Source organism: Xenopus laevis, chromosome 7S, assembly GCF_017654675.1.
Source record: "Xenopus laevis strain J_2021 chromosome 7S, Xenopus_laevis_v10.1, whole genome shotgun sequence".
NCBI classification, from domain to species: Eukaryota; Metazoa; Chordata; class Amphibia; order Anura; family Pipidae; genus Xenopus; species Xenopus laevis.
In genome coordinates, this window is record NC_054384.1 from 39,612,250 (window position 1) to 39,625,341 (window position 13,092).

A 13,092-nucleotide genomic window follows, 5' to 3' on the forward strand; every position below is an offset into this window, starting at 1 on the left:
CTTAGGAACTTAGTGATACTGACACTAAAAAACAACTTTTTAAAACATAAATATGTACATTAAACGTTACCTATAGGTTATGTTGATCATTTTTTGCTGAGAGGTTTGTCTATCTAAGTTATTATTAGTTGAAGTTTCTAAACCTGACTGTTTTGCCAACCTGACTGTCCCATCTCAGCCTGTCAGTTAAAGTTTCCAATGCTAACAGACTCCTGCTGCACAAATATGGCAGCCCCCTTATACAGGCACATGGGGCATCAGACAGGTAATGTAAAAGCATTGTGCAAATACTTGATGGCAAAGTTATAAGTAGCTTTTAAAGGCAATATTATGACAGAAAAAAGATTTTAATTTCTGGTGTCAGTATCTCTTTCAGTTTAAGGAAAACTGGTACCAGTTTTATATAAAAGATATAGTATTTTGTTATTAATTGTCTAAAAACATGAAAATGAATTGCATGTGACTAGTGCTTATGTGTTGTAACAAATCTGGTTCAGATACAGTTAACTATGTTACCATGGCAGCCAGTGGGTTACAAACAATGGATGAAAACATGGATGCTGGACATGAATGGGTAAAAACCCAAATGTCTTTTCATTAAAAACACTCAAAACACAGGGCCCGGCCCTTGGATTAAGAGTTAAATCTTTTGTTATATGGGGCTCGTGCAAAGCATTTTATTCTAGATGTAAATTCTTTGCATTGTGTAGTGGCCATACTTGCAGCAAAGGGTCTTTTTATTTTTAGTAAAACACAAAAATAAGAAACAAAATTCCCTTTTACATTATAAGTGCTTAAAGCATGAAATATATATATATATATCTATATTTATATACCATTAATTTTTTTAGACGTCATAAAAGATTATATACAAAAATGGCAAGCCCCAACCAGTGAGGACTAACTTCCTGCACAGAATGTTCTGCACAAAAAAGAAATCTAAAAATCTTTTATTCCTGTATGTGCTTCAGGCTTTGATTGATGGGCTTTCAGGCTCTGTTCAAAAGTGTTGACCTTTAAGAGAAAAAGAAAAACTGTTATTCTCTCTCATGCTGCCCTTACCTTTTGTCAGGTAAAAAAAAACTGAACACAAATGGAAGGGAATGACAAACAGAGTTGAAAAGAAATGCTTAGGGGGCATAGACATGGACTAGAGAACAGCAATGTAAAAACATATGAAAACACACTTCTTGTTAAGTCTGTTCTATGATTGGGTCACTAACACAAGCCTAGACTAAAAATGAGTACAGCATTATAAAAGCTGAATATTTAACCTACTACCAAACATTGTAGCAATTGTATGGTTGCACAACTGAACCCATCAGATTGCTGCAAGTAAAATGGCTATCATTTGATGATGAAAATATGTATAATCTGATAAATTTACATGATTTATTTAAGGTGCTTACTAGATTAATCTGAAGTTTGATTTATATCATATCAGTACTACACCATGCTATCCCTTTCTGGCAACACCAAAACCTCAATAAATCCCCAGTGAAAAACACCAACATACAGAACAAACAAAGTTTGTGACACTGAGAGTGATTCTGTATAAGCCACTTCCTATGCATTGTGATAGTAAAGAAATATTGCAGACCAACCTGAGAGTCTTCCAGCTGTCCTTTTCCATGTGGTTATCTGGGCCTTCATTCTCAAAGGAAGCCAGGAAAAGGGCTAAATATAAAAAATTACATCTTGTAATTAGTGATGAGCAAATTAATTTTTTTGCAGTGAAAATGATGCCCATAGACTGAAATGGGTGAAAACAATTATTGCGCATTAAAAACATTTTGTCGACAGACTTCAATGCAAATTCTTGCTCTTACGTGCATTTTCATAGAATGTAATCCCCATAAATCCCCATAGGAATGATTATAAAGTGGAGTTTTTCTGTGGTCGGCTCTAATCTCACATTTTGATAAATCTGCCCCAAAATGTCTTCTAAACCATGTCAATTACAGAAAAATTACACTGAAATTAGTGCTGACAACTCTATACTGATGCTCCATGTATAGTGATGGGCGAATTTATTCGTCAGGCGCGAATTCGCTGCAAATTCCTGCGATTCGTGAACTGAGACGCTGGTGCCGTTTCGCAAATTATTTGCCATTTCGGCAGAGTGGAACGCCCAATATTTGCCCATCACTATCCATGTACTTAGGAAAACAGAGCAGCACACAAAGCACTGGGTGTCTATTTGTATATGGAGTTGTGACAATTGGACAGAAGATTGCTGCTGAAAGAACCCTATATTTAGCTTTATATATACTGTATATATAAAAATAAATCTCGCACAGGTATGTTAATCGGCTGGCTACTAGAAAAGGTATAATCACTGTATAACTTAACGTAAATTAGATTTTCTTTACTTAGGAATCAATATTTTTCAGGTTTACATGTCCTTTATGAAATTCCTTAAAACAGTTATGCATAGAAGTACATGTACCTCTGTGAGAATGGGCTGCCAAGGCCAGTCACAAATACAATGTGCTTGCAATTCATACAGCGTTATTAATTTATTAAGTTATTAAAAAAGGTATTTGCACTAATGATGAGTAGTTAGTTAGAACTCCAGGGGACAACACTGATGTGTCTTTGCAATGAAGACATGCTATTTTCAAAAGAAAGGAGGTGGCTCGTTTTACCTTCTTCAGTGTAAATTGGTGTGGTTAGTAGGTAGGTCTGAATCTTTTTGTCCTTCTCATATGGACACTCCACCTGTTTCCATGTCAAGAAATCGTGGATCTGTCTTGAAATCTCCCAGAATTTCTAAACATATAAAAAGTGATAGTTGTGTTACTTACACACACGCACAGTACTTACAAACAAATAACTGAAATAAGACTAAATTCAGAAACAAAATTAGTTGGACAGCTGTCTTCTTCACACTACAAGGGACCTAAATTATTGGAATCATTGGGAAGCTAGGATCTGCATTCATTAGAAGGGTACATGATTGTTCATATGCTCTGGTAATTTAAAAATAGGCTAAAATCAGTAGTTGTGATACTCAACACAAGTGACTTCATGTATTGTATATCTGGGCCTAAATCACATTAAGAGGAAAGCAGAATAGGGGCTTTTACCTTGAAGTTAATGTGTCCATTAGGTAAACAGTTGGAATGGATTTTATGAAGGAAAAATATGTCTTTGATAAAAAGGTTGAAAACTGGGATTACAATTTTCTCCCGACTGCTGTTGGCACTAAGGGACCTTTGTGTTGCTCCCTGCAGAGCTGTACGGTAATTTCCAAAGTTGCTTGAGGGATCCATATGATGCTGTGAACAAAAGAAAGCAGTTTGATGGTTGTAAGATTCTCTTAAATCTGTAGCCACTAGAGGGTGCCGATGTCAAAGTTTGTCACATTTTTCTGTTTGAATAAGCTCTACCCTTCGCCTCACCAGCTGTTCAACAGCTGCATGCTTAATATGGTGTACTACTATTAAACTATCTATGTAGCAAGAACAATTTATATTTTACATATAGCAGCCCTGCACAGTTATTGGTCCTACAGCTGCTGTATAACTCCTTGCATTCTATACTATATGCTGGAAGGAATAGTTCAGAAGTATTTAGAGTACTGCAGACAGTGCTACTATGCAAGCTATCCCACAGTCCCTTCTGCTATAGGGAGACATGAGTTAAATATGTGTTAGGAGACTGAGACCACTGTCCATACACTTCAAGCAGCTAAAAAGTGTGTCTCATAGTAATAATTTATACATCTATTATTAATATTGATATGTATTTACAAAACAATGGAAACAGCTTATTGCTAACAGCCTAATATAACTGATCATAAGAATCTCATTACCACCTTTGGGGTTTATGCAAGTAATTTCCAAGGTTTTTGCTTTGCTTTCTTTGTTCTAAAAATGTCTATATTAAACTTTAATTGAGAGTGTTCTATATATATATATATATATATATATATATATATATATATATATATATATATATATATATATATATATATATATATATATATATATATATATATACACAGTTCAGGCTGTGGTGCACTCCAATCCAGCAGAATTTTACTGCCTGGGTGCTGTCATATATAGTGCAGATAGTCGTGTTCCAAGGATGAACATGAAACCTTGACAAATAAACTTCACTTTGCTTGATCTCATTATGAAGTCCTGGAATGCGTCATTCCTTGGAACACGACTATATATATATATATATATATATATATATATATATATATACACAAATCAATTTTTGTACCTCTAAAACATCAAATTTGGCTGTTTTCACTTTGGACCAAGTCTTCTTAAGCCTGGCTACAGGACTGAGATTCATTCCAGCTAAAATGAGAGAGAGAAAAAAACATCCAGAAATATGCATAATTTTATTTATAGCATAGCAGCAATGTCGTCTCAAATTTATATTCCCAATCAGCTATCAGACACACTTTATCAAAGGTACAAAAATCCCCAGTAAGACCAATGCCTGTTTTTGTCTCTTTCACCATACAAAGCCAGTAAATAAAAGCGAAAGATTATTAAAGCAGTTGTTCAGCTTTAAATTAACGTTTAGTGTGATGTAGAGAAACAATGTATTCTGAAACAATATGCAGGTGGTTTCCATTTTTTATTATTTGTAGTTTTTGAGTTACTTAGCTTTTTATTCAGAAGCTCTACAGTTTGTAATTTCACTAATCTAGTTGATATGGTCAAAATTACCCTAGCAATTCCGTATTGATTTGAATAAGAGACTGGAATATGAATAAGAAAGGGCATGAATAGAAAGATGAGTAATAAAACTAGCAATAATAATACATTTGTAGCCGTACAGAGCATTTGTTTTCAGATGGGGTCAGTGACTCCCAGTTGAAAGCTGGAAAGAGTCAGAAGAAAAATATATAGTAAAAAATATATAAAAAAAAAATTCAAGGTCAGTTTAAACATTTCTTAGAATTAGCCATTTTAAAACATACTAAAAGTTAAATTAAATGTGAACCACCCCTTTAATGGAGATTAATTATCTCTGGAGGGTATCAATTTGTTGAACACCCATGACAGTTATTATAATTGCGTACCTCAGACTATGGCCTGTTTTTTTTCTGAAAACTGCACTGGACCTGGGTATTATTCTAGTAAGTAACACTGCACCATCTCGTCTGTCCCAGGGATCTCCTGGGCACACAGCTCAGGCAAGGCAGAGATCCTGGAGTCAGAAAACAAGATGGATGTGCAGCACTACTTAGAATACTACCACGCGTTGGTGTGTTTTTTCAATGAAGAGGACCGCTAGTCTGGGATCTGAGATAAGAGATCATATTCAATGACAGGTGCCTAACAAATTGGTCTGATAACCAATATCTGAATATATTCAATTTCACCCTTCATGTCACACTCATACTCAATCATGCTCTCTGTATCCTGTTATATATATAGCTTCTTACAGATGATGGCCATCATGGAATTGAAATTTCCAATGTTAAAACATTCTCTGGCTACATCTATGAAAAACTCCATTACTCTGGTCCTCTGCTTCTTTTTCACCACCTATAGAATAAAAAAAAGAGTAGCATCAGTAGGAGTGTAAAATAGTATTTTCAATAAATAATATAATGCTAATATCACTATGCCCTGGTCATTTCTTTCTAATTATATTTAAGGCATTTCACCCAAAGTGTCACCACACAGTGGGCCTTGAATAGGCCCTGAACCTTGTGGCCTCTGGTGCTCCCCAGCCTTGCACATCTGATCATCATTCATGCTGTGAGGTACATTTCAGTGGATGCACACCCACTTGCTGCCAGACACCCATCCCCTCTATATACAGCTCTGCCAAATGCAGGTACCGCTGTATTCAGAGTATGGTGCAACCCTTTGAATACATTTTTAGCACTTTCCCTGGTTTTGTAAATGAGACTTCTCATGTACTGCTAAAGCACAAACAGTGAAGATGCTAAACAAGCTTACCTTTTATAATAAAAGGTACAAGGTAAGCACTAGAAATAGTAGCTCATAGCAAAGAATGCAGACTTTACAGCTACCTTGTAGCAAATATCTGGTTGCTATGAGTTACTAGACATGGAAAAAACTGTATGACTTTTTTTTATCACACACCTTGCTTTAAGCAATTTGAAACCAGTAAGTTCCTGCAATTAACAGTGAGAAGTGAGCCAATGGGGGGTTCTTAAATATTCTTAAGTATACAACTTTATGCTTTCATACAAATTAATTTCATCGTAAGTTTTATGTTGCATCTAGGGATATATCTAGGAACTGCTGAATGGCTTATTTTCACTGACTATTAATAAACTGTGTTGCCAGCAGGGAAGAACAATGCAGCTGAACCCCCCTCTGTTAACGTGATTGTTAGTTTGCATTTGCCTGTATTAACAATATTGAAATCAGTCATCCCAAACTTGTTTTATTAAAAGAGAAACTAAGAGATCAGTCCCCTGACTAACTTCTGTTGAACAGGATTTATAAGAAAGGTCACACTTTAGCAGTGTCAGACTGGGACACCAGGGGCCCACCCAAGAACCTTAGACCAGGGGCCCACCCAAAAACCTTAGATCAGGGGCCCACTCTCTGTACTATTATTCTTCCTCTCCTCACTCAACCGCTATTCTCCTAGTCTCTTTTCTTTACATACTAATATTCTATAATCTATTATTACATTTATTTGGCCTCTTTGTTCTCATAGAAATAGGGAATGGCCATGAAATAGGCTAAATGTTTAGCAGCAAGAGGGCCCACTGACACCTGGGCCCACCAGGACTCAATCGTGAAAGAAAGTTCATGAAAAAATTTTGAAATTCTACTGTTTTCACGGAAAAATTGTGAAATTCAAACATTTTCACGAAAAAATAGAGCAATTCGAACATTTTCGGAAATTGATTCTGCCGAATTTTCCCCTGTAAATTTCCACAAATTTATTCGCCGGCGGCGAAACACGAGAATTCTGCGCGAATTCATGCCAGACAAATTTATTTGCCCATCACTAATAACAGATGCTGCATATATATATATATGGATTGAATGATAAGGTGGGTGAATGCATCAGGAACTTACACCATTGGTGAAACCTGCCTATTAACAAACAAGTAGCTACTTATGTAGTACAGTATATAAAAACCATATATGGGACTTTTTGGTATGAAAAAGTTACAGAAATACTGTATCATATAATGCTGGTCACCTGGCCAAAGTTGGTGTGGTGTACTTGCAAGAGGCTTCAGGACAGGGACAACCATTAAGGGGCAGATTATTTAATTTTCGATTTTTTTTTTTGTCAAAACTCACAAATTCGAATTTTAAATCACCAACTCGAATTTAAATTGGAATGCGAGATTTATCACACCTTGACCCTGTAAACAGTTCTAATTCAAATATTCACCACCTGCTAATTTCATTTAAAAGTCAGTGGCAGAGGTCCGTTGAACCATTTGAAGAAGTGCCTTCCTGACATTCGAGTATTATTTCGAAGTACAAACTTGATTTGAATTTGATTCTAATTTCATTTGAATTTTCGGGTCGTTCGTATTCGATCAAATATAAGACGTTCGAGTTTTATCATAAATAATTTATTCAAATTTATTAGAGTTAAAAAAATCACATAGCTTTAAAATTCAATCTTTGATATATCCCAATGTCCCTAAGACTATGTTATAAAAGAAGGCAAGATCTTCCCCATCTAACATTTAACAAACAATCAGAGAGGTCTGTACAAGTAAGAGCTTGATTAAATCTAACTACCCTAAGGCCTTAGTTACTATATTTTTAACTTAGCACTCTGCCCTACACTTAGTGCCCATATACTTTTCAGGGGGTAGGCTGGGGGCAGCACATAGTCTTCTCCTTTGGATGCCCCTTGACTTGTATGTATGAGTCAGGTTTTAGGATACAGGTATTAACACTACTGTCTGTATGAGTGCCAACAAGTACAAACTGGTAGCGAGACCCATACCTTCTGCCTATAGCAGAGCATTAGGTACAGGGCTGACAGCTTTGCTTTTTTAATTTGGTGCATGGTACAGAGCACAGACAGTAGAAGTCTTTTCCTCACACAGATCTCCTACACTTGTGTCTGGGGGCAATGGGAAATGAGCCTCAAAGTGTCATAGTTAACATTGGTGCTCTGGATTTGTTTTCAGTCAAGTGGTCACTCTCCCTGACAATATTTATGCTGGTCAAAAAGCTGACCATGCACAAAATATGGCAAAAAATGTAACTTAATGTCATGCTTATTATATTAAATTACATACCTTGCATATCTCTGTAGCCACCAGCATGCTTAGGCAGTTAAACCAGTTGTCATAGGCTTCAAGGTTATAGGTTTTTGTGACATCACTTCGGCACTTTTAAAAGACAAGGAAAATGTGAGAAAAAGGGAAGTGTACAGTAACACAGTATAGCAAGTCATAGCCTTGACATTTGGTAATGCTAATGTTCTGTCTTTCTCTTTACCAAGAATAAATAATATGATTTGATGTAGTTGGCCAGCTTAAATATTTTGCACGAATATATGGACAAACAATCCCTGTTTTGTCTAAAGGAGAGGGCATTTTAACAGTAGCTACCTTATGGTTATCCAAGGAATCCATGTGACTGATGATTTGCATCAAATCTTCAGGGTAGATGTTTCCTAATCGTTCCTAAACAAACAAAAGATGTTAATTCCTGCATTCATGCCTATATTTATTAACAGACCATCATTATAAGGTTTGGCTGTAAACTCTTTCATCCACATATGATTAAGATACGATCTGCATAACAATCTCTTAATCTGGAAACTTCCTTAAATCAGTTATTTTAATTGTTGTGATCATCTCTGGAAGGACCACTGTGACTGAACTAATGTAAATGGACATAGTGCAGTAAACACCCAGTCAACAATTTCAGAAAGAACATCTTTGATTGCTGCTGTGAGCACAGCTGCAAATTTGCCACTTGCCTTTTTAATTTGCCCTACACGATCCAGACTTATACATGCCTTCTTACCAGTTCAATAGTGGTTAGCTGCTGAGCCAAAATCAGTGGTTCACTACACACACTCAAAATGTCCTTTTGAGCAGATTGGGGTTTGGTTTTCAGAATGGTGCCTTTATCACTGACAGGCTGACGGATCTTTTCCCTGACCTCCTGGAATTGGCCCCGAGTGGAGAGAATAAGCAGTACATTCTGAGTCATGTGACTGATGCTTTTTTTGATAGTTCCATTCTCCTGTACAAAATTAAAAAAAAAACACTTGCTAACTGACGTTTGCAGACGTTACATTGATATTATGCACAGAGAACACAATTCCATAACAATATTTGGACACAAAATAGACTTGCTTCTCTTATATGAAAATTCCAAAAATAAAAACTATGTGTTTGGTATACCAAGAACATTGATATTGGCCTTAGGCATACTTGAGATAAAATAATCATAAACTTTATGAGCAAACTGTAGTTTCTTCACACAGTAAAAAAAATGTTTACAGCACTGTCTAGGTTAGCAGAACACAGAAGGTCAAATTTATTTTCATCTTTAAAATACTATAAAAACCATTCCCACCCTTTACAGCAGCTTAAAAACCTTAATATGTTTCTGCTGAATGCAAATGGTTTTATTTTTTTATTAATGGTGCATGCAACTAGTAACATACAGATGAAGCCACTTGGATTTGTGAGTTAAATGCGTCATGACTCATGGTTAATTGAAGAAACTGGGTTATCTAAAGTCATCTTAACTCATTTAATGCATTTAACCTTTTCATTAGCATACCAAAGCACCATTGTTCACAATGGTGAATGCTTTAATTAGATGGGATGTTGTGACACAGTTTTCTGTGTTAAATGAGATAAATGGGATATCTGTGTTTAGTTATTCTGTGTCAAACAGACAAACCAAAGTGGCTGCATCTGTATCTACCAATCAGGGGCTGATGGTACAACAATGAAGTCCCAGTGCAGTATTATGTGGTTATCAGCTCCATAACAGATAACCTTTTAACTAAAGCAGATTCCAACAGAACATACTGATAACTCTATCAAGCAATATTGATAAATACATAAAATACAAATGTTATGCAGTTAAATATATATATATATATATATATAGACACATATTAGTGGTGAGCACAACTTTCCATTGATATATATATATATATATATATATATATATATATATATATATATATATATATATATATATACATATATACATATATATATATATATATATATATATATATAATGTATATATTTGGAATATGGATATATATATATATATATATATATATATATATATATATATATATATATATATATATATATATATAAATATTGTATATATAACTGATCTGGCGGCTACATGTACACTGTGCAGCCTTTTGTTATAGATACAGAGATGCTATATTCATTGTAAAAGGCTTTTTTTTAGTATGTAGAGATTATCACACCTCGAGGAATTAATTAAAAGCTGTCAACAAAGCGAAATGGTGGTCATATTTATAAACTCTATTTCTTAATATACAGATTTCTTTCTTTTGTTCTGAGTAGTGAAGCATGGCACCTAATTGTCTACTTGGATTATAAAGCATAATGGTTTTGTAATGAGTCTTATTAAAGTTTCTGGGCTGCATGCAAAGGCACTATGATTCTGGGGGTGATTCTGATGCATATTCCATTTTGTAAGGGTATACATAATTTAATGCCCGATAAATGGATATTCGTTGTGCCTAAACTGATGAATTTGGATTGGTGTGTAATAAATATACTCCAATGGATTAGTGGACAGCTGGTGTTCTTTTTACAAGACAGTTATATATTTATAATGGGAAAATTATGGATTTGCCAAGGCTTACATAAATAACTAATGTAAAAAGTGTATTGTGTTAATATATTTGTTTTACCTAAGTTAAAGGGTAAATCTGGCACACACATTTACATTTGCTTCTGAAGCTAAACATCAATCTTATTCTCTTAGAGACTGTTGAAATACTGAGAAGACACTATCTACTGAAAAACTACTTTTACACAACAGATGGAGCTCTGTGAGTGCTCTACCCAGGATATTCCAGCGATAAAAAAAACCTATGAAAAGGGCATATATGCACTAAACTAGTGTTGTATATTGCATGATACTTAGGGGGTTATTTATTAAAGTCTAAATGCTAAAAACTCGAAAAATTAGAGTTGTTTTACTATGAAATCAGAATTTTTAGTAGAAAATAAACTAACATTTTTTGAGATTTAAGATACTCCAGGGGTGTCCAAACATTTTGCAACGAGGGCCAGATTTGGTGAGGTGAAAATGTGTGGGGGCCGACCATTAAGCCTGACATCCATTCTGAGGTAGCTATCTTGAGATCAGGATCATCCACTCCTGGAGATGGACGCGCACACGTCGTTTAGGAAGTGCAGTCTGTTTGGACTTATTATTAGTGAAAGTATTTGCCACTTGGTTTATACGGCTGCCTGTGTGCTGAAGGTGTTAGCAATAGACACGTACTGGCATGTAGTGATGCACCACACTCACATACTTCTTTAGTTTACTGTACTGGCACATCAGTACATCTTTTGCACCTTCAGCCCTAAAGAAGTATGCAAGAGTGGTGCATCACTATGTGCCAGTGTGTGCCTATTGCTAACACCTTCAGCACACAAGCATCAGTATAGACCAAGTGCAGATCATTTCACTAATGTGCCCAAATATTACTGATACGGCTACGCGATTCCTGATTGCACTCTGCCGGGGGGCCACATTATTATTAATTTCATGATGGAGGCTGCGGGCCAGTGTATATTTAAAAACCGGCTGCAATTGGCCCCCGGGACTGACTTTGGGCATGCCTAATATACTTCACAAAAAGTTTGACCTCAGACCTGCCTAGGTTGTATATACTGTTAGTCAATGGGAGAGGTCCCTATGCTTTTTAGACGTTTCTGTGGTCTGCACTGGAAAATTTGATCCATAAAATTCTGGCATTTTGGGAAAGAGCCGGAAAAAAAAAATCTGAAAAAATTGTACAATTAGCGTTTTCACTCGATTTTATTAAGTTTTTCCAACGATCCAATTAAATTGAGCTTTTTTAATAATAAAATAAAGGTCAAATCATTTATTCTAATTTGGTCTCAATACATAATCAGAAAAATTGGGATTTTGATAAATCACCCACTTAAAGTTACACTGCCACTAATTCAAATAGGAATGATACCTACTCTAAAAAATTGGTTGCATAGGCAATATATAAGGCTGAAAAAGGGTTCATAAAGTTCATTACATTCACGTAATATTGTCAGTGCATTCTCAATAAAATCTTCACAGCTAACAATTAGAGATGTCGCGAACTGTTCGCCGGCGAACTTGTTCGCGCGAACATCGGGTGTTCGCGCTCGCCGGAAGTTCGCGAACGTCGCGCGACGTTCGCCATTTTGGGTTCGCCATTGTTGGCGCTTTTTTTTGCCCTCTCACCCCAGACCAGCAGGTACATGGCAGCCAATCAGGAAGCTCTCCCCTGGACCACTCCCCTTCCCTATAAAAACCGAAGCCCTGCAGCGTTTTTTCACTCTGCCTGTGTGTGCTGAAGAGATAGTGTAGGGAGAGAGCTGCTGCCTGATTTCAGGGACAGTTGAAAGTTTGCTGGCTAGTAATCGTTTTGATACTGCTCTGTTATTGGAGGGACAGAAGTCTGCAGGGGTTTGAGGGACATTTTAGCTTAGGTAGCTTTGCTGGCTAGTAATCTACCTTCTACTGCAGTGCTCTGTATGTAGCTGCAGTGGGCAGCTGTCCTGCTTCTGATCTCATCTGCTGACTGCTGCAATAACAGTAGTCCTTGTAAGGACTGCTTTTATTTATTTTTTTGTTGTTTTACTACTACTACTACTACTACTATAAGAGCCCAGTGCTATTAGTCTAGCAGTGTTGGGGAGTGGGACTGGTGTGCTAATCTGCTGCTCCTAGTAGTTCAGCAGCACCAACTTTAATTTTTTTTTTTAATATTCATTTTTTTTTTATTTTACTTTTTTTTATTTTACTACCGCTGTAGTAGTGTATAAGTTGACCTTTTAGGCATTATTTGCCCTGTAGGCATTATTTGCACAGTGTTTTCTTCAACCCGCCATCTAGCTGTGTGACC

General features: G+C 36.0%; 1 protein-coding gene across 2 annotated transcripts in view; it reads right to left on the reverse strand.

Moving 5' to 3' along the window:
- Window positions 1-655: 655 nt before the first annotated feature.
- The window catches only part of rasgef1a.S (RasGEF domain family member 1A S homeolog), a 155,749-nt gene continuing 143,312 nt past the window's right edge, over window positions 656-13,092 (reverse strand). For both annotated transcript variants that reach the window (XM_041571145.1, XM_018239471.2), the window contains 9 exons: window positions 8,970-9,191; window positions 8,549-8,623; window positions 8,234-8,326; window positions 5,417-5,519; window positions 4,237-4,316; window positions 3,090-3,281; window positions 2,649-2,772; window positions 1,605-1,677; window positions 656-1,014 (listed from right to left, as the gene is read on the reverse strand). In XM_041571145.1, the coding sequence (XP_041427079.1) occupies window positions 990-1,014; window positions 1,605-1,677; window positions 2,649-2,772; window positions 3,090-3,281; window positions 4,237-4,316; window positions 5,417-5,519; window positions 8,234-8,326; window positions 8,549-8,623; window positions 8,970-9,191 (987 nt within the window). In that variant the 3' untranslated portion in view covers window positions 656-989. The remainder of the gene's footprint in view (window positions 1,015-1,604; window positions 1,678-2,648; window positions 2,773-3,089; window positions 3,282-4,236; window positions 4,317-5,416; window positions 5,520-8,233; window positions 8,327-8,548; window positions 8,624-8,969; window positions 9,192-13,092) is intronic.